This window comes from Squalius cephalus (genome assembly GCF_949319135.1).
Source record: "Squalius cephalus genome assembly, chromosome: 21".
In the NCBI taxonomy this organism is placed as follows: domain Eukaryota; kingdom Metazoa; phylum Chordata; class Actinopteri; order Cypriniformes; family Leuciscidae; genus Squalius; species Squalius cephalus.
In genome coordinates, this window is record NC_137142.1 from 3270649 (window position 1) to 3293355 (window position 22707).

The 22707-nt window shown below is 37.3% G+C and overlaps 2 protein-coding genes across 3 annotated transcripts in view; both read left to right on the forward strand.

The window, feature by feature from the left end:
• Positions 1-10763, forward strand: part of fam83b (family with sequence similarity 83 member B) — a 32780-nt gene extending 22017 nt beyond the window's left edge. For both annotated transcript variants that reach the window (XM_079855529.1, XM_079855530.1), the window contains exons 3-5: positions 107-271; positions 4962-5086; positions 7030-10763. In XM_079855529.1, coding sequence (XP_079711655.1) covers positions 107-271; positions 4962-5086; positions 7030-9052 — 2313 coding nt within the window. In that variant the 3' untranslated portion in view covers positions 9053-10763. The remainder of the gene's footprint in view (positions 1-106; positions 272-4961; positions 5087-7029) is intronic.
• Positions 1-22707, forward strand: part of mlip (muscular LMNA-interacting protein) — a 217067-nt gene that overhangs the window by 131455 nt on the left and 62905 nt on the right. The window lies entirely within an intron of this gene.

The following is a 22707-nucleotide window of genomic DNA, read 5'->3' on the forward strand; positions in this document are numbered from 1 at the left end:
GGACAGGGATGTCTTTGATTTAAATAAGAGAATGTCAGCTATTGAATGCCCAGAAATCCTCGGAGACTGATGTTTCTATTATGCTTTCCTTTTTATGTCTATACAGGTCATAGCAGTCGCAATGGATGTTTTCACCGATGTGGACATCTTTAAAGAAGTGGTAGATGCCTCAGTCAGGGGTGTTCCTGTCTACATTCTCCTCGACCATAATCACTTCAAAAGCTTCCTCGCTATGATAGAAAAACAAGACATCCAACTCCAAAAACTCAGGGTAAGTGTCCATATTCTACTGTATATTAATGCACAGGTCACATGCTGCATTCAAGTCGAGTCAAGTCAGAATCAAAATGCCCTCCATCCCAAGGAAAAATGCATGGTTACACTTTATTTCGATAGTCCACTTTAGACATTCTACTGTGTCACCTAATTCTCATTATACTACTAGTAGACTGTAGGGTTAGTAGAATAAGTTGACATGTATTTGCAAAGTTACTTATAGTCAGAAGAATGTCTGTTGAGGAGAATCTCAATAAAGGGCCCGATTTTAACGATCTGAAACGCAAGTATCAAACGAGAAAAGCAAGTAACTTTGTGGGCGGATCTTGGGTGCTGTTTCTATTATACCGGCGGGATAAATGACTCGCAAATATAAAATGTGTTGGTCTGAAGTAGCTACATTACTCATAGGAGTGGTTTGGGCATAACGTTAAATAAACCAATCAGAGCGTCATCTCACATTCCCTTTAAGAGCAGGCGCGCTTGTTCCATGGCGGATTGCTATTATAACGGCGGATTTGCCAGGAGTGGTTCACATCCGAGGAGACACAGACTTTAGACGAGGTTTTTCCTGGTCTGTGGTGGAATTGTTTTCTGGAACTGCAAAATAGCACCAGGGAACGTTTGCGCCGGAACACGCCTCCTCTTTTCACTGAACCACCCCCGGGAGCACAAGTTCATTCCCTAATTTACCGGCGTGTGTCTGTGGAGGGAAAAGTGTGGAGGGTGCAAAATAGGAATGATACATCCGTCGGTGTACATAGGCAATTGCGCTGGGTGCAAGATAGGGCCCAAAGTATTAGCAGATATTAAGCAGACAGACTACTAATACTCTAATGACTGCTAGTTGACATGTAGTTGCAAAGTTACTTATAGTTAATAGAATTTCTAAAGTGGGCCATCGAAATAAAGTGTTACCAAAAACATCATTTAAAATATGAACAGTTTTACTTACAGTATATTTACTAGAAAACAAAACAACCCCTTCAGCTAATATATGGACAAAAATATATATTTGTCCACCAATTAAGAATTCATGTCTTCGTTTTAGACAAATCGTGGTCATGTTGTACCAATTCGTTCCCTCATTTTGATTTAACTAAAACAAGGGGACACATTTATACAGAGTGACCACAATTTAGTAGAACAAGGGATCGAATTCTTAATTTGTGACCATGATCTTACTAAAACAAGAAAAAATCTGAAAAAAGGGTTAGGGTAGTGAACTCTTGATTCGTGGCCACCATATAATATATATATATATATATATATATATATATATATATATATATATATATATATATATATATATATATATATATATATATATATATATATATATATGTCATGTGCAGGGCTACGTACACAAAATAAATAAATAATTCAATGCATAAAATATACAGATGGATAAATATTTAAAAACACTAACACCTTTATGTATGCTTTGATCCAGTGGGATGATTCTTGCTTTGCCGCATATACAACTATTAAGGAATATCTTCAGTCAGTCAGTGGTTAACCTTGGTAAAGGTGGCGTGTTTGTTCTCGTGAGCAGAACGGGATACTGCGTCCCTGTCTCACACACACTGTCTGCTCTCTGCTTCAGTGAAATCACACGATGAAACGCATCCAGATGCAACACACTTTCTGACATATATCCATTGATATGCAGTAGCAATGTTACTTGGTTTATTAATGTATGAGCCTGTGCATGAAAGATTATATAAGATATACTGTATATTTGATTTCAGTGTGTGAACAGATTTCTTCATTTATCTGCATTATACTCTTCTGGTTGATAGCTGAGGCTGATTTCAATTTTAAAATTTGACTGGCATAACACATAACCAAAAAAACAAAACGTCAACAGCAATCTGCAAACCTGTCATGCGGTTACTCTTGTTTTTTTACAGAGCTCTCCTATCTCTCTTTTTTATTCCTTTGTTTCAGTGCGCTAAAAGAAATGAAAGTTGTTCCCAGTGAGTCATTCTTTGAGAAACTTTGAGAAACATATACATTATTGAAATTAGAAAATATTTTCAACTGAATACTGTTTTAGCTCTTTGTAAGCAAATCATTTACTGCTTCATTCACACTGTCTTGTGAAGTTATGATGCCTTGAAGTGATGAGGAGCCATATAAAGAAGCTTTGAGCTGGAAACACTGTCCCTCCCTCTTCTTCCCAGAGGGTATTAACTAATATTATATGAAAAACAAGAGGCATTTATGAATTTTCTCACCACACCTCACTAAGGGCCATCATCAGAGCATTTTTCTGTGACTGACATTTATTCTATGAACTATACATTCAAAGGTCTCTTAAAGGGTTAGTTCACCAAAAAAATGAAAATTCTGTCAGTAATTACTCTCCCTCATGTTGTTCCAACCCGTAAGACTTTTGTTCATCTTCAGAACACAAATGAAGATATTTCTGATTAAATCTGAGAGCTGTCTCACTCCTCCATAGGCTTCTCTGTTATTGAAACTTGCCGGTCCAGAAAGTTAGTAAAGACAATGTTTAAAATAGTCCAAGTGACTAGTGGCTCAAGCTTAAGTTTATTGAGCAAAAACACACAAAAATAACAACTTTATTCAACTCTTCATTGAATTGAATGTGAATGTGAGAATGAATGTGAGATTGAATAAGTGCACTCAATAACGTCCACAATGGTTTTGGACACCCAAATGGCCGTTCCCTCAAATAGAGCCATATTTAAAGTTTTTTGGCTTTTAGTATGAATATGTTAACCTTACTGTTGTCTATAAGCTAGTGTGGACCAAAACAATGACAAAATTTACATTTAGAAGACCAAACCCAACGTTGAAAATGAAAATCAGGTTGATGTCAGAATCCAACGCCGGATTGACATTAATCTCCAACGCTGGACAGACGTTGTATTGTGGTTGAAAACGAAAATCGGGTTGAAGTCAGAAACCAACATCAGTCGGTTTCTGACGTCAATCCGACTTTCATTTCCAACCAAAATCATCCCCTGACTGACATTACTTTCTACTCAAGGACCTTGACAGAATTATAGTGGAGTAAAAAGTACAATATTTGTCTTTCAAATGTAGTGAAGTTAAAGCAAAAAGTTTCCAGAAAAAATAATACTCAAGTAAAGTACAGATACTCAAAAACAGTACTCAAGTAAATGTACTTTGTTACTGTCCACCTCTGAGTGAGACAGCTCTCAGATTTAATCAGAAATATCTTAATTTGTGTTCTGGAGATGAAAGAAAGTCTTACGGGGTTGAACAACATGAGGGTGAATAATTACTGACAGAATTTTCATTTTTGGGTGAACTAACCCTTTAACAGCACAGCAACAGCTACTGAAGCAGATCCTGATTTCTATGCTTGATTTACTTTGTAAAAAGTGTAAGTTTCAATCAAGCTGGCAACAGACTTTCCTCACTGTAGACCCACGAAACTTGAATTTCACAGTTGCACACAACATGCCCACTGTCGTCAGTGTTGTTTGGGTGTGCAGATGTAGTCAAACAGAAGGGACAGCCTTGTCGCTTTAGCAGCAGTGATAAGAACTAACCCTTGGCTTCAACAGACAGGCTTGCTGTCATTATCTTTGTTTGCAAAGCAGTAATGAGGTTTGTTTGCCTATCGTTTTGTTTTTGCTGAACAGTGTCTCTGTGTAATGTATCTTAAAATCAACATGAGACACTAAATACAACATGAGCAAAACAGGATATGGGGGAAAAATGTTGGAGGGGACTTTATTTTATCTATTGGGAACTGACCGGATGAAAACTTTATCTCATCTCATCTCAAATAAACATTTCTGATGTCAGCAAGAAGGAAAATTATTTCAGAGGCAGTAGTCTGAGTAGTCAAACCAATTGTCAGAGTCATGTTTACATTTACATTTAGTCATGTAGCAGACACTTTTATCCAAAGCGACTTACAAATTAGGACTAAATAGAGCGAGTCATCGTGAAGAGGCAAAAACAATGCAAGAAGTGCTCAAAATACAAAGTGGAGGCATTGCTCAGAGTAGCATAAGCCAGACAAGGGAGGATTAAGGTTCAGTAAGGATAATGTTCAGTTTCGGCATTATTAGTTGACCTTGTTTCCCTGTGTGTCTGATTAATTACTCTGTTCACCTGCTGTCTAATTAATTATTAGTCCCTTGTTTGGTTTAGTATAGTCCTATGTTTCCTGAGTTTGTTTGTCCTGTGGTAATGTTGAGGTGTGTGTGTGACCCATTTTCCTGCGTGTTCCTGTGTGAGTTTTATATTAAAGACTGTTTTCCTGATTCCTTCGTCTTCGTGCACTACTTATATATAACCACCCGTGACACCAATCACGTTTTCACACTTTTCATAGTACACCAATCATACTTTTTTAATAATAATTTGAGAAATCTCTTAAAGCTAAACTATATTTAAAACTCTTAATTACATTTGAACACACAGGCTGTGGCACTGATATTTCTGCTGTACAAAATAATAAATGTGTTATATAATTGCATTGGACTTGACTTATGTGTCTTCGTAACTGTTCATGACCAAAATGTAACATGTATTTTTTATACAATGTGCATCAATTAATCATGCACATTAACAGTAGGAATTTGAGTTAAAAAAAAAAAAAGTTAAGATGTAATTTCACATTTACATTGCTTGTTTTCTTGCTAAAAGTTATCTAAACATTTTTTTCTTGAATGCAGAATATAAGGATACGTACAGTGAAAGGCCAAGAATACCTTTGCAGATCTGGGGTAAAGTTCCATGGAGCAATGGAGCAGAAATTTCTTCTTATTGACTGCCAAAAGGTGTTTTATGGATCGTACAGGTGAGGCGGCATTATTTATTTATTTATTTAGCTCAACCAAACAAATGACAGCAAGCAGTGGCAGTGTTCCCATATAGATGCCCCCTAAATAACTGCACGCCTGTGTCACATTTACATTTATGAATTTCATTGCATTAGATTAAAAAAGAAATCAAACCAAGCTGCATATCGATGTTAGTACTTTCTTCAGAACTAACTTTGCTTTTCTAGTTTTCAAGGTTCAAACAGATGTCATAGAAGAATAACCACAGTTCATCACATCAATTATATTACAATCATATACTTTTGTATTCATTTTGAACAATATATCTATTTTGTAAATATAATGTTACACCTAAAAATTTATATAGCCCGGGTTCCCCGAGAAGGGAACGAGACACTGCGTCATGGCGTTGACGCTATGGAAAAACTTCCGCGTGAAGCATGTCAACACACGCCATTCTCATTGGCCGAACGACTGGATGTCGTGATGTAGAGAAAGTGCGTCACAGAGTCCATAAATAGATGCCAGAAATGAGCACTGACAGATTCTAATTGTCTGAAGAAGACACACAGGTGTAACCGAGGTGTGGCAATGCAACCCAGCATCTTGTTCCCTTCTCAGGGAACTGTATTACATTCGTTGCCAGCAATGTTCAAAGAGGAGCTTCGACGCTGCGTCATGGCCAAGCTGCAACCTTCCTGTCTCTCTCTTGAATCCAACACGGAAGTGACTAATCCCGCCTTTTTGCCCATTTTCGTTTATCCGGGAGTGGCACGCTAACAAGATGGTGACGGCCGGCTCCGCCCTCTTTGGGCTTAAAAATGCTCTTCAGAAACCTACGGGTGATGTCACAGACACTACGTCCATATTTTTTTACAGTCTGTGGTCATGGCGTTGACGCTATCGGAAATTGAATATCAACGTCGCCACACCCAAGGTAACAGAGCCCACAAGGCTGTGTATGAGCTTGTTGAGCGCAGACTAGACTTGGGTCAACCCTGAAGGACTCGAGTTCCTGAGGTTGAATCCACGTTTAAACTGTAGAATCTGATGAATGTGTTCGGAGAGCACCACAGAAATCTTATAAAGGTGCACCCCTCGCAAGAACTTAGACTCTACACTCCTAGTGGAGTGGGTCCTGATGCCTAGAGGCGGAGCCATCCTGCGTGCCTCATAGATGACAGAATCTGAAATTCAGTGCTTAATACGCTGCTTGGTGACTGCATTACCTCTATTGTGACCACCTAAGCATCAGAATCTGAGAGGATCTATGCCACTGGCCTGAGCGGTTGCACGAAGGGCGAGATCTGTGGCACATTTGGTGTGAGTCAGCCGCTGAAATACAGCGGGGGCATGGTGTTAACCCCGACATGTTTAGAAGCTTGACTCCTGACTTATATCACACACACACAGGATTGAAGGCAGACACATGCTCTAACATACAGCTTCTGTAGACAAAGCAGCTGCCGACACACATTTCTGGCGTCTATTTTCGGACTCTATAACGTCACTACGTTCGGCCAATCAGATTGGCGTGTAGACACCGGCTCACGTGGAAGTGTTTCCATAGTTCTATAGTTACACTTGACTAGTTACACTAGAAAGGGAACCTAATTTTTGTTTTCTGAAATTGAGCATGTTTCTTTAAAATAAATTAAATAAAATAATTTTTGAAATGATTATATAATCCTAAACCATTTTTAAATGGGGCTTTAGTGACCAAATACGTTTTGGAACACTTTTTTATAAGGACCTACTGCATTTTGTGTTTAACTTTTTATGCTTAACATTCAGCACATGTAATCAAACACATGCTGTCAATCAAATGGCTGGCTTTCAAAGAGCATTTATTATGCAGTTATTTACACCATACCCAAGATAAACTGCATTCCAAAGTATTTGCATATATGGCCAAGGCTGAATTTAATTGTTATGTTTATCTTCATTTCTCGTTTGGCAGCTTCATGTGGTCCTATGAGAAGATCAACCTCAGCATGGTTCAGGTTATAACAGGCCATTTAGTGGAGACTTATGACGAGGAATTTCGGACGTTGTACGCCCGATCAACAATCCCAGCTCCGTTTCAGACTTTCAGCGTGAACCAGTGTGAGATGGAGCCCAATGGCAAAATGGATGGCTATTCGATTCATTCCACCAACCCCTTTGAAAGGAAACATCATTTAAGGCACACACTTGACGCTGTTTACCGGCAAGCCTGTGAAAGGAGATCAGGGATTTCGCCAATGAGAGAGGTGGAAGAAAGGCCTGTTGTTACACCGCATGCTCGATTCCTTCAAGACACATCAGAGTTTCACAAAAGACACAGCTACGCGGGTGAACGTCAGGAGCCTGTATATCTGTCGAAATTGTCCAAGTTTGGCTCTAGTAATTGGAACGTGGCAGCAGAGAGCAGCCGTTACAGTGGTTTCTCCAACAATGTGGACAACCAGTATGAAAGTTACGTCACCAACCCGATGTTCAGAGGCTCAAACGTGCGGCAATCATACCATGGCCACGACAAACAAATTCTCAACATGAGGCAAAACATGCCCAGTTTAGCAAGTACTTCCAAGTCTTTCCTTCGGACGTGGAGGTTAGAGTCTTACCTCAAAAACCATAATGACGCACCTTATGGAGAGAACTACGATTATCTGGACCAATACGAGGATAATAAATTGGCTCCTCCGCAACACTCTCGCATCAGGTCATCGGTTGTTTTCACGCCCACCATACCGGAACAACCAGAGATGAACAGCTACTCCAATAATTCAGCGTCCTCCAACCACGATCCAGCACGAATTCAGCCAAATGCTCAGATTTATTCTTCATCACACTGGAATCAGACAGCACAGCATGATGACTTCATGCTAAAAAGGCGCAGTTTACAGATTTTAGAAAACTCAGGGAGTAATGCAACCTATAGCTCCGGAAGGGATGCATTATATGCAAGTTTAAACCGAGCCAAAAGTAGATTTCCAAACACTGAGCAAGAGGACAGATTCAAGAGGCACAGTGTGGCCGATCCCAGGTGCAATACATATAACAGTGACACAAACGGGCCTTCCAGTTACATGTACGCATCTTTACCTAGAAAACAGAGAAACTGCAATGCGTCTGCACAGGAGAATCCCAGAAATCAAGTGTACACTCCAAATTTTAAAGAGGACCAAAGGTCAGTCTCACATCATGATTTCAAAAAGGCAGATGAGAGCACGACTACCTCAGGAAACACATGGCAAGATCCTCCTTCGAGAACTGTGTCTGCATCGCTTCTGGACCAAGAGGACAGTCCGCCTTCGAAACCAAACAGTGCATCATCACAACGCTTCTTGAAAAGGAGCACCAAGAAAATAAAATCCCTTCTAAACATCCCACAGAAGGGAGACGGCTCACCCAAAGGAAAGAATGCACAAAGTCTTAAAATGGGAAGCAGCACGGATACAATTCTCTCGGATTATGATGACACCGTGGGAGACAAGAAACAAGGAAGCACTGCCAATTCCACCGAGTCTGTTGAGAGCATCCGACTGAGGCGAGCTAATGGGAAGATCCCTGGAGATGAAGGCCTGGCGGGAGAGACATCAGCGCCTCGCTTTAGCACTGAAGAGCTTCATCCGCCTCACCCACCTGCAAGTGCAGAGACTTCCAACACACAGGAACAATCCTCGGTTATTGCTCAGAAAGAGAAGACAGACTCGACACTAACAAGTTCAGATCCGTTGCCAAAGCAACAAGTACCAGCAAACCGGCTGTATAGCAGATTTGAGCCGCTTTACTCATTTGAAACCAGGCGTCCCACAGCGGGCCAGCCTGACTATGTGTCTCCACAGAGCCACAGAGCAAGTGAGAAAACAAGGAATACTGTCTTTTTAAGAACACAACCAATGAATGACCATAACACGTATACAACACAGGGGCAAGACAACAGATTCGGCCGGTTCATTCAAAGAGTTGGAAATTTATTACACAAGAATAAGTACTGAAATTAATAGTGAACTGAGCTGAGATGTACACCACTAGACTGACCAAATGGATTTGCAAACATTGCACAAATAATTGGGTAACACTTTATAATAACTGCACACTATTAATCCTTAGTTAAGCATTAGTAAACAGTTAATTCATCATTTATAAAGCATTAATAGACATTAATAAGCAGTTTATAAATACAGCTATAAATGCTGTATTCTTGATTTAAAAGCATATCTATAAGGTGTTTAATAATTGTATTTTCATACTTTATTAATGATCAATTTATCATTTCTAAATGAAGTATTGCATTATTTACAAACCAGTTATTTAGGAGTTGTCAGTGGTTCATAAGATCACTTAGAAAGTGTGAGTAAATGATTAATAAGTTATTTAAATGTACATTCATACATCTTATTATTCAGACATGTAGTAATAGTTACTTAGTGTGTTAATAAATGCTTTATTAACATGTATTTCTACTGTAATTCAGGGTTAATTCAGGTAGTTATAAAGCATTTAGTAGTGGTCAGTTAACTATTTTTGTGAGCTCATCTAAAGTGAGGACTATTTATGCTTTGTAAAGCATTTATAAAGGAGATTTAAAGGCTGTTAAATATTTATATGTTCTGTATCAGTGTGTGTGTTTGTTTCCTTTTTCTGTTTAGAAGAAAACTGAGTCTTTAAATCTCCTTTGTAAATGCTTTACAAAGCATAACTAGTCCTCACTTTAGATGAGCTCACAAACATAGTGAACTAACCACTACTAAATGCTTTATAACTACCTGCATTTACTACATTTACTTACACTTTCTAAGTGATCTTATGAATCACTGACAACACCTAAATAACTGGTTTGTAAATAATGCAATACTTCATTTAGAAATGATAAATTGATCATTAATAAAGTATGAAAATACAATTATTAAACGCATTATAGATATGCTTATAAATCAAGATTAAAGCATTTATAGCCGTATTTATAAACTGCTGTTTATTAATGCTTTATAAATGATGAATGAACTGTTTACTAATGCTTAACTAATTATTAATAGTGTGCAGTTATTATAAAGTGTTACCAATAATTGTTTTCAAACAGTTTTCTCAAGCACTACCATGCACCTTCCATTGGTCAGACTAACAGATCGTCCTGCCTCTGACTTATGCCATTGATTGAGCCAAGCTTGTTATGTCAGACTGGGTTGGGATGCTCGTGCTCGAATGGTTTGTTTAAATTGGCTCTGCGTATTTAACTCAGACAGGAGAGAGTATTTTCAGATCCAAAAATTGACACACTTCAGCTTAAGTAGAACAGTGCTGCTTACTTGCGCCAGTGTTGAAGGTTTGCAATATAACTGGTGAAAAATTCTCTAAGGACTATTACACTGTTACTTTGTAGTAGTATTTTTCACTTATGGTAAATTTAAAAGCATGTCTGGAGTGGGGATATGGGCCGATTGGCTTTATAATTTCTATCACTTGAATGAAAGCAATTATGAAACATTACCTGAGAACAAAACCTCTAATTTGGTCTGATTAAAAGCTTTAGTCAATCATCCATACAACCTTAAATTGCACTTCAGCTTGTTCGAACACTCTTCCAAAATAACCCAGATTGTTGTTGCTTAATTGACATTGAAATGCTGGAACAAATGCAAGATAAATAAATGCTGGTTTGTGGGTAATTGGTGCTTAGATATCTTTAAGGGTGACTAAAAATACTGGCATATACTGCACTGGCTTTGCACTATATATAGGTCATGATTTTGTGTTTAGATTGTGTTATGAAACTGTTTTTTATTTAAAAAGTGCACATGTAAAGTATATTGGAAAGGACAAACAATATAAAAATGCCATTCTCTTACAATATCGGGTCTTTTTTTGTAAACACTATCACTGTTGCTTGTAACCCAACAGGGTACTTACCAAATAAATTAATGGTCATGAAACTGATTTGACTTAAAACTATTGTATGATGTGAGAAGAAAGAGGCCATGAAGTGCTATATGAAATACTGTCATTTTACCACAAGACAATAAACGTAATATTTTGACCTACAGTATATGAGTTGACAGGCAGCAAGTAAATTGATTACAGCTTTAGTCAATGTGGTCGGTAGTCCTGGACTTTATACTGACACCTATTGGTGAGGATTAAGCATCACACAAAGGCAAAAGTATCTGGTTACTGAGATTTGACTGATCATGTGACAATCCACTGAGGCGGGTTACGCCAAAACCCAAACAGCTTTTTCTTCATTTCATGTGCACATCAGTTTAAGCATATCTGTCCAATTTGTGGTTACACTTTATATTAGGTGTCCTTAACTACTACTATTATTGTGTTCATTTTGTATTGTAAAACACTTGTGCTGTTATTGAGCTGGATATGGGTACGGGTAGGACAGGTTTGCTGGTGTGGGTGTAGGTTTAAGGATTGGTTATGGTATAAGGGAAGGTAAACAGTGTAATTATAGATGCAATCTACAGTTGTAATTACATGCAGGTTTTTTTTTTTTTTAAATATATAAGTACAATGTGAAACGTACACAGGTAGTGCATTGTATTAAATTATTATTTTAAATGTTAGTACATAAAGACACCTGATATAAAGTGGGACCAAATTTACTTTTAATTTCTTTAGAGGTAAAACATTTTAATAAGAAAAGTGCATAGTCCATTGTCCATAGTCTTCTTTTGTCATTATAAAGTCCATTTGGGGAAAAAGCTAATTGAATGATCTATTTTAAGCTGAAACTGTAATGCTTTAGCAGGTGCATTATTGGCATTATTCAACACTCTCAGGGCATTTTGTATTTTAAGATTTGACCAAAAAAAATGACAGCACATTTCACATTACACATGTTTTTATACTTTTTTATACAATTATACTTTATGTGTTTTATCTAATCTTTAACCATACTAATAAGTAAAATGACTTAAGTTAAACATTACATTTGTGTTTCTTTCTTCTTTCTTTATTGCTGATGTAAGAATGTTGAACTTTCTTCTCCTGTTTTCTATTCTTCTGCCATCCAGAATGAAGCACAGCTAAAAGGTTTGTTTGAGTCATTTCCCTTTTGGTGAGAAATTGCCTTTACTTTTGCCAAAATGCCAATTTTTTTTTTTTTTTTTTTTTGCTATCATAAAACAAACAAGCAAGCTCAGCCCAGGTGAGAAAACGTAATAAAAAAGTAACGTAAAGCATTACTCCACGCAATCAGTTGCTTTTTTTACGGACTAACTTTTCTTTCTCCAACGCTGGTGACAAGCCTGATTACTTGGTGATGTGCATCACTACTACTGGTAAAAACACATATACATAATGGTGTTTAAGATTTGGGTAATATCTACCACCCCTAAAATGTTAACTGAAAGTCATGTCATTATACATAAAATGTAATCTCTTTAGTCCCCTGGTGTGCAAGCCAGAAACTGTCCGTTTGATGTTGGATACCTGAGGGAAAAGAAAGCCTTTGGGAGAATCCATGCAGACAACTAAATATGTTATTATGTGGACAGACTTACTGCTTTTATTGAATTGTAAGGGTGTAAGTGTCTTTGAGGTCCATCGAGGACTGAACGGTAAAGACATCAGGGTAGATGTAGTGAAACAGCTGCAGTTCATCATCTGAAGGCTGAAGAGATGCAGGTGTTGATCCATTGAAATGCCAAGGGGTTTCTTGGCAGAGGTGGCGATTTGTAGACATCAGACAACAACACTCGCATGTTGCACAATCTCCTCCAGGAAGGGCTGATCCTTCACGTTTTACCAACAAATCTTACGTTTTCATACAAGTACATATTCTCATGAGATCGGTTAGTGTCATCATGCAACCCTAACCCAGAGGGTTATTATAGTTAAGAAAACTATAATAGTATCTTAATGATACTAAAATAACACTGCTAACTTAGATGATCATCTCAGATGAGTTTGTGAAATGAAAATATTTTAATTAAATATGACAATCATGCTCATAATGATACTTTGCACAACCTTTACTTTACAAAATAATAATGTTCCAGGTGGGAGCCAAGAGGCAGGTGTTCTGCACAAATCTTTTCTGCTAGATTCAATACCAGAGAGAGACACAGATAGTAAAATAATTACTGTTGGGTTAGTGTAAGCCAAGGGATAATGCATGATTCATATGGACACCAACCTCCAGGATGAATGTATCTGTTCTTGAAAATGGAGAAGTGTAGATTTTGCCGTGAACTGGAATTCTTGCACATTTCTGTTTGACAACCTCTTTCAACTGTAAAAATATATTTATTTATTCATATGTAAATGATTTAAAAGGGCAGAGTTTTAATTTGTGCTTTTTAAAGCCACCCTCATGTGTGATTTCCTCACAAACATATCTCGTATTTCTATACTAGAAACATAAATGCCTGCAAGGTTGACCTTGGAGTGTCACAGAGGCCATGAATGCATTGACTGATTATCCCTCCCTCCCATGAGATCGCAGCCTCTGCTCGTTTTAGCCATAATACCTGGAAACCTTTAGTGTGTTTCGCATTTCACAGTTTTCCCCCACAGTATTCCCTCAATGCCATACAACTAAAGGCACTCCCTGTATGACTGCTGTAACCATATGTTGGCTGAGGCAAATTTTAAAGGGATATTCAAAATTGTTTTACAAACATATATTCAAATGATTAAAACGACTTCAATATATATTTTTAAAAACATGCTGTTCCAGGCACAATGAAATTCTACTTCTGTCGACTTTTTTGGTTTCACATTGGTTTTAATAGAGCTATATATAGTAAAAGTAAAACATTTTTCCAGTGTAAAATCCAATTTGTATTCACAGCATGCAGTGGCGGGCCACTTAAGGACCTGGTACCAATTAGGTAAATATCCATCAGTCTTAATTGGATATCTCTTTCTACAACACATATGTTCATTGAATTTCAACACAGTTTTGTAGAAAATACATTGAGGCACACATGCAATTAGCTGGTTACATTTTTGTGTAATTAGGTGATGCACAGGGTTCATGCTGGCAAAATGAACTTTCAATAAAACTTGGCTGCCTATACAGAAGAAAGCCAAAAATATATATATATTTTTTTATCTGTGCTACCTGACTTGAGAAAACAGATAAAAAGGTTGAAAATCAGCATTTATACTTTAGATTTTCTCTTGAGCAGCTGAATAGTTTTGTATGGAAGCCCATTCCCGCCACATAAGAAAAAGAAAAAAAAAAACCCGAGCATAAAAACTCGAAATTATGACATTCTTAAGTCATTATTATATGACAAAAATGTCGAATTTATGATTTACTAAGTCAAAATGATGACTTTAAAAGTCACAATTATGAGATACAAAGTCTACATTCTGACATACCAAGTCGAAATTGTGACTTTAAAAGTCAAAATTATGACATAACTAAATCGAAATTATGACTTGTCGACTAAGCTTATTGATCTTCAGGCTTCACAGGACACGACATGACCTGACACAGGATGACATGCATGCTTCCATAGAATTGTGAACACATTAAATCACATTTAGAACGTTATGGCTTGGGCGCCTAAAACACTCTAAGAATAAAGGCTAAGGGAAAATTAGAACCCATGTTAAAGTTTCAGATGTATAGGCCTAATAAATGATGGCATACATATAACATTTTATGGGGTAACCAATATAACATTTTATTTTATGTAGGCGAACATCATAGTCAGGTTGTGTAGGTCTTAAAGGGACAGCAGGGTTATAGTAAACATGCTGCTGCTTGTTTTTAAAGGGATAGTTCACCCAAAAAGGAAAATTCTGTCATTATTTACTCACTTTCATGTTACTCCAAAATTGTATCAATTTCTTTCTTCTGCTGAACACAAAAGAAGATATTTTGAAGAATTTGGGTAACCAAACAGTTGCTGGTCCCTATTGACTTGCATAGCAAAAATACAATATGGAAGTCACTGGTGACAAGCAACTGTTTAGTTACCCACATTCTTCAATATAACTTATTTCACGAGTTCACACTTACAATTTGAGGGGGTAAAGTTTAATGTGTATTTGGCGTGCTGTCCGGAGGGAGGGCTCCGAGCTCGGAGCTCGGAGTTCGGCCCGAACCCAGAGTACTCCCCCCCGTATGTAAGTGTTTAGGACTAGAAGCATGGAGAAGGGGTGGTGGAGGGATGCTGCAAAACTGTCAATGGATTGAGGTGAGACTGTTGAGTGTATATACACCTCTTACCATTGATTGCTGAGTGCTCTCCACTTGCGTTAATTATCTGAACGTGCTCCTCCCGAACTTTGTTAATAAAACATCATTTTGTGCAAGAGAAGAAAGAAACTTACCATGAATTGGGAAGATTTGGTATAATTTAATATAGATTTAGAAATATCTAGTCAGATCTTTTCATAAAAGCTACAATCTACAATTAGTGATTTTTCAATCAAGATGAAATACAAGTACAGTCCATCCCCTGGGTTAACATTAATATTAAAAAAATAATGAAGGAATGGCAACAAGATCAAAGATGGTCCATGATAAAAAAAAAAATTGTAATGTTAAGAAATAAGTTAGTAAGAGCATTAAGGAAAGCAAAGGCAGATTTTTTTATCATAATTATTGAAAACGCTCATGGTAACTCAAAAATAATATGGAGACTGCCAAATTGGCAAAAATCTTTCCAGACAAGAGTGCTGCCTGCAACCGTTGTAAACACTCTCCTGCCGACCATCTACACGTTTTGGACTTGTCCGCAGCTGGTGACCTTTTGGTCTAATGTATTTCAGACGCTTAAAAAAAGCTATCAACACTAATATTGGCCCTGATCCAATTATAGCCCTATTTGGGGTTTCTCCTATGCCTGATTTAGTTGCCCGAGATCGTAAAGTCATTGCTTTTACTACAATTTTGGCCAGACGGGCCATCCTTCTTAAGTGGAGGCATGCTTCCCCTCCAACACATGACAGGTGGATACAGGACATTTTTCACTGTATTGGACTTGAAAAGTTAAGATATTCACTCTCTGGTTCACTTACATCCTTTTATAAGACTTGGGATCCCTTTTTAAATTACATTAAGGGTTTATCCTGTGCACCTTTAACTGGCAATGGTACATAATTTTTGCTTATTAGGAGGATCTTTGTAGGGGATTTACTTTGCTTTTTTATTTGTATTTATTTTTTTATTTTTTTTATTTTTTTTTTATTATTTTTTTTTTTGAGATATTGGATGGTGGTGGTGGTGGTGGGGGGGGACCATGTAAGGGGTTAATAATGGACAATATCTTATTGTATACTGTTTATGATGTTTTATTCTGCATTGTCATTGAAAACCAATAAAAAGATTTGGAGTAAAAATAATATGGAGACAGATTAAAAACCTGACTGGTCAAAAGAATATTAAAACAAGTCCAACTGAATTAAAGATTAATGATTCACTTCTACAGAGCCCGATTGATGTGGCACAGACCCTTAAAGCTGGGGTAGGTAAGAATGGTCTAAAAAACATATTTTTCAAATTTGTTTAAACTTTATCAATACATAATTAAAATGTAAGTATTCTGAAAAAGAAAGTATAAAAATCGAGTGTATGTAGACCTCTAACGACTGTTTTAAAGACAGCTCATTATTTCCATTCAGTCCACCCTCTCCCTTCTGGGGTCCTTTCAAAGCCACGCCCCCAAAACACATGAACGCACGACTCCGACCGAAGACGCATTATTTACCTGAGACAAGTGGAGAGGAAGGAGCGCAGTGCATGTAGCATCATGTCAGAATCACATGTAATGTAACTTTATAACGTTGCACTCTTTCTATGAGTTATAAATAGCCAGTAAGATAATATAACGGTAACTAACGTTGCAGTAGGCTATGTAAATAATTATTCTAGCGATATGTAATGCTAAATAAGGTTTGCTAGTACATTATTTTAGCAACATGACAAGCCAGTGAATTAGCAGGTTTCAATTGTTGCTTTGCACAGTGCGTGACATTTTATCTGTATGTTATGCGGCTAGAGTTTTAACACTGAGTCAATGGGCTCCGACGGGCTTGTTTATCGTCATCGGTCTTTTTCCGTTTACCTGTCTTTGTTGTATGAGCAGGTTCCACTCAAGAAATTGGCAGTTTTGGTTGTTTGTCCGCCATTAGCACAGCTGCTCGGCGCACCGGCAATCTTGATTTTGAATGACGGTACGCGCCGTGCAAGAGAGGGGTGATCAGCGCGTACGCGAACTTGATTGACACTGCTAAGACACTCCTCCTGGCTCTGAAGGCATCTGATTGGTTCTTTACACTCGGACCGAGTGGCAGTGATTGGTCAGAGTTTTTACTGTCCTGCAGCTGCTACAGAGGTCTGATTGTTTTCATTCCTTTTTCTGAACACATAATGTATTGACTACTCTCAGGATGGAAAAACCATTTCACCCAGTATAAAAAAAAGTGTTTCTGAACAGGATTACCTACCCTAGCTTTAATCGCTATTTTGTTGAGTCAGTGGATAAAACAGCCCAAAGTTTTACTGTACAACAACCTTATCTACAATTAATGCAAGTGACACAGCTTTAGTATTAATACCAGTAACTAAGTTAGAGGTTGAAAGAGTGGTCATGTCTCTGAGGTCCTCAAGGGCTAAGGATATTTATGGTATGGACACACTCTTACTGAAACAAATTAGTTCCTCAATAGTCAACCCTCTAACACATATCATTAATAGTTCATTAGATCAAGGGATAGTTCTGGGAAACCAGCGGTTGTGGCTCCTATATTTAAAGGAGGCGACACTCGCTTACCTTGTAATTATAGGCCCGTCAGTGTCCTACCTACAATATCAAAGGTTTTTGAAAAACTAGTGGCCAAACAAATTATTGATCGTCTTAATATAGTTCTTTCCAATTACATCCGATGCAATTTGGTTTTAGGACAAATCACTCAACAGAAACTGCAATATGTTACTTTACAGAAAAGGTAAAAGCATTAATGGATAAAGGTGGAGTGGTAGGGGCTGTATTTCTTGATTTACAGAAAGCATTTGATACTCTAAACCATAATAACCTTTTGCATAAACTGTATGATTTAAATTTTTCTACACATTTTGTACATTTAATCAAATCTTACCTTTCTTCCCGTTCTCAATAATTTTAAATCTAATTTATTAGGTCTATCAACTGGTGTTCCACAAGGGTCCATACTGGGCCCAATTCTCTTTAGCATGTATATTAATGATTTACCTGTCAGGCTTCTGGGTGGATGAAGTAGGAGGCGAACACGAAGATGCAGAATCCAAGGTTTTAATTCTCAATAATCACAAATACAAACAGGGAGCGAGTGCTCAGAACATAGATAGAACCTAACATAAACATTGACCGACAAGTGATGAGTGAACAGAAGGAACTTAAATACACAGACAGATGAACACAAGACAGGTGATGCAGATGATGATGTTGACGAACAGGTGGGTAATGAAGGGAGTGAGTTCAGGTGTGGAAACAAGGAGGATTCTGGGAACTGTAGTGAAGACGACAACAGGACGATGACAGATGGTGAATGTGACATTACCCAAGGAGTGTGAACAATGTAATATCCTAATGTATGCTGACGATACAGTCATTTTTACACATGGTAAAAATGCAGAAGAAGTTGCAAAAAAGTTGACAGACGTTATGGTAAAAGTTACATCCTGGCTCAGTCAAAGTTTTCTGAGGTTAAATGTGTCAAAAACAGTTTGTATGTTCTTTTCTAAAGGACATAGGCCTGATACAAAGCAGGACATTTTTATTTCAGGAGAAAGATTACAGGTTGTTTCAGAATGTAAATATCTAGGGGTACATCTGGACTCCTGTCTTGGTTTTAAAACCCACATAAAAAAAAGTTTGCAAAAAGATTAAATTTAACTTGGTTAATTTTAGGTTTATCAGAAATTGTTTATCAAATGAGGTCTATGATTACTCTATGATTCTTTCTCATGTCACATATTGTTTGACAAGCTGGTCAAATACACATTTGATAGTCCTAAAACCATTAGAATCACTATACAAACAAGCACTTAAAATTTTAGATAAAAAACAATTCAGTTTTCATCATTGTCACATTTTAAATAAGTATAACTTGCTTAACTGGGAAAATCTAATCAACTTTAAAAATGTTTGTTTAGTTCATAAGATTATGCATGGTTTGGCTCCTCCTCCTTTGGCTGATTTTATTCAATTTAAATCTATTGAAAACAGAATTACAAGAGGTGCAATTAGAGCGGATTGTATAATTCCACGTAGGAAAACATTGTTTGGTCAAGCTGTTTTCTCATACAGAGCTTCACATCAGTGGAATACTGTACCTCACTCAATTAGAGAGTGCTCATCATTTAACTCTTTTACGCTTAAAGGATAACTCCGGTCAATTTTAACATTGAGCTCATTTTTTTGTACATTTGGAGTGCTGTCAATACAGAGAACAACGTCAAAAATCGGTGTTGCCTACATCATGTTATCCTCTTTTTAAAATTTGCACCCTGTTGACTTCAATGGGGCAAGTTTTTAGCCTCTTAACATCCTTGATGTGTCATTACAAGTGCCCAGCCATGTGAGTGATTCCTTCAGAGTCAACATGGTGAATCTGACTGCAGTAGATGTGCAAGATATGAATAAAAATGAAGTTAATTTGGCCAGCGCTCATACCTGTATTTATTTCCTTTTTTCGGTCGAAGTCCACAGTAGTCGATTGTCGACCTTTTACAGGTCTTATTTAAGTATTTAATTTAATATTGTCCGTTTTGTACAATTAAATAAAATTTTTATATAAGAGGATACTGTTTATCTAAAGTTATTTTAATAGCACTTTTACACTTTTTTTTTAACCAAAAGCAATTAAAGCGCTTAACTTGTTCACAGTAACTTGTCTGCTGGTTTATTTAACCACTTTCAGTACACCACGTTAAAAGACTTTGAATATTAAAGCGCAAATTAAAGTGCAGAAAAAACACCTCTTGTGGGTTAGCTGCGATTGAAAACCGTAGAAGGGAGGAAAAACGTGCCAGGCAACACACAGCTAACAACTAATAAAATTGATAATGGGTGTGTTAGATTTATAGTCTGAGAATAATCAAGCATTGACAATAGTCAGTCATATTGGTGGCACCGAGGGGCCTCCAAATAAAATTCTGCTTAGGGACCCATAAAGGCTTGGGCCGGCCATGTGTACCATAATAATGCCACAATATATTGGGTCAGTTTTACTGCATAAACATGTAGCTTCTGTCATAAAATTGTAGTTTTATGATATCTGTTAATCATATGTTTAATAGTACTAGGGTTGCCTATTATCCATTTTGTGTTGTGATGTGCGTTACGCATATATAGGTCCAAAGTCTAATTTTTAAAAAGTCAGAATTTTGACTATATATTTCGGAACTAATAATGAATTCAGTTTGGACCGATCAAAACGAATGGACCGACCTTATTTCAGCTAACTCCAGAGTTCATGTTATGGTATTTTTTATATATATCATTATGTCTCTTCTACTAGGATGGATGGATGACCTTTGGGACTTTTTGAAGTCAAGAAATGTCTCTGATGACATCATACAGCGAATGTAACAGGATAAGGTAATCATGAAACTGATAAATATGCATCACAAGTGCAGTCCAAAAATAAAAATATGAAAAAAACGTCTCTAGATTTGTTCATTTATGTTCGTGAGAAGGGCTGTATATGTGATAAATGAGTTTTCTTAATTTTTCCATTTAGAAGACAAAACGAGAAATCAAATTATCCAATAAGTTATGACAATAAGTCACCTTTTTTTCCTATTGTGCTTAAAGGGGTCATATAATGGTACATGCACTTTTAAAAGTTGATTGTACTGAAATGTGTGTTGGCAGTGCCTGTACACAAGCATCATAAAATGATAAAAATCCATCCAGTGTTTCTTTTTAAATCTCCTTATATGTTTGACCCCCTCTGAAATCAAGCCGTTCGATTTTGTGACGTCACAAAATCGACGCCCCTCCCACGATTGGTGATTGACAGCAGCGTTTCAACACAGACCCGCCCTCGCTCGTGAGCGAGCTGTCTGTCATCATAGTCCGCACGTCATTGTTGATACCCTCACTGGAGCACTGTCTATGAGCAGAATGGCGTCTGCGATTGTGGTGTTCTGTTCTTCGGTGTAATAAGGAACACAGCAGTCATTTTGATGTTCCTAAATCCGAACCGTTGAAGACGCAGTGGCTGAGTTTTGTTTTTGAAGGGATATGCCCAAAGGATTGACGCAGGGATTCCCTCACGGGGATTCCCCACGATCAACATGCATTCATGTTTGCCATTTCACACCAGACAGCTTTACAAACGAATAAAAACGGATCGGCACCAACGTGTTCCTGCTGAACCTCCAGAAGAAGTGAGTGTAATGTTTTATTAACCTTTATATTAATATTTGTATTAATCTGTGCAAATTTGCAAACCTTGCTGCACGCTTCACGATGAATGCATCTAAGGTTTACACTCAGGGTACATTACAGCATGTTTTCTATGTATGACGTTCTCAATATAATTCATAATCCCACGTTTATAATGAACAATGCATTATGGTTATTGCATTATTATTTCAAACGGTGTACGCACAGAACAGAGGGGCGGGGTGAGCAAAGCTCATTATCATTTAAAGACACATGCACTGAAACGGCGTGCTGAAAACAGAGCCGTTTTTGACCAGGTAAAATTAGTGTTTTCTTACAATACTAATGAGAATTTTTAATTAAAGTATATTACAAACTTTTAATTTAGACCCTAAAGAATCATATTAGCTTGTACAAAAATGGCATTATATGACCCCTTTAATACATTTAAACGACAGTTGGTGAATTTAAGGCAGTCGGTTTCTGCAAGTGAAATTAGTTAACTCGAGTTTCAATTTAGTGCATTGTTACAGTAACATACTGTAGATTACAGTAAATAACTGTACAATTAACAGTAAATTACTGGCAACAGTGTTGCCAGTATTTTACTGTAAAAAAAAAGCCTGGTAAGATCTAACAGTGTACCTCACAGGGTCACTGTCATCAGAGAATTGTAAACTTATATCTAAAGTGTTTTAAATTATATTCTTTTTGCAGATTGATTGCAGTGTCATACAGCTTATGACAGATGACCAGCTGAAGGAATATCTGCCTTCCTATGGTGACCGACTGGCTATTCATGGATACTGCAGGCGAAAAGAACAAGATCCCAGAGGCCGAAAATCTAAACTTTTTGATCGGCTGAGAACCAGGCTAGCAAGAAGCAGAGGTGACACTGACAATGTATGTGAAAAAATAAGGTCAAAAAATGCTCAAAAGAGTATGCGAAATATTGAAATGGGTTGGATGCATTTTCGAGAAGGGAAATTTATTCAGGTCTGAACACAAAAAGGTGGGGGTACATGTAAAATCTGCGTGTCAAAGGACTGTACAAAAAAGGATCTACTTGAAAAGGCTACCGAGTTGTTTTTTCCAGGTGAAAAATGTCCCGTGGGAAGCTTCACAGATTTTGTGGTCGATGTAACAAAATTTCAAGAGCAAACAATAGATGACCACATTTCAGTTGGAGAACTTTATGAGCTCAAATTACCAATCTTGCGTTTTTACCATAGACTGTAAAAACATATGGACGTACAGTAGTGTCCGTGACGTCATCCGTAGGTTTCTGAAGACCGTAGGTTTCTCACTCC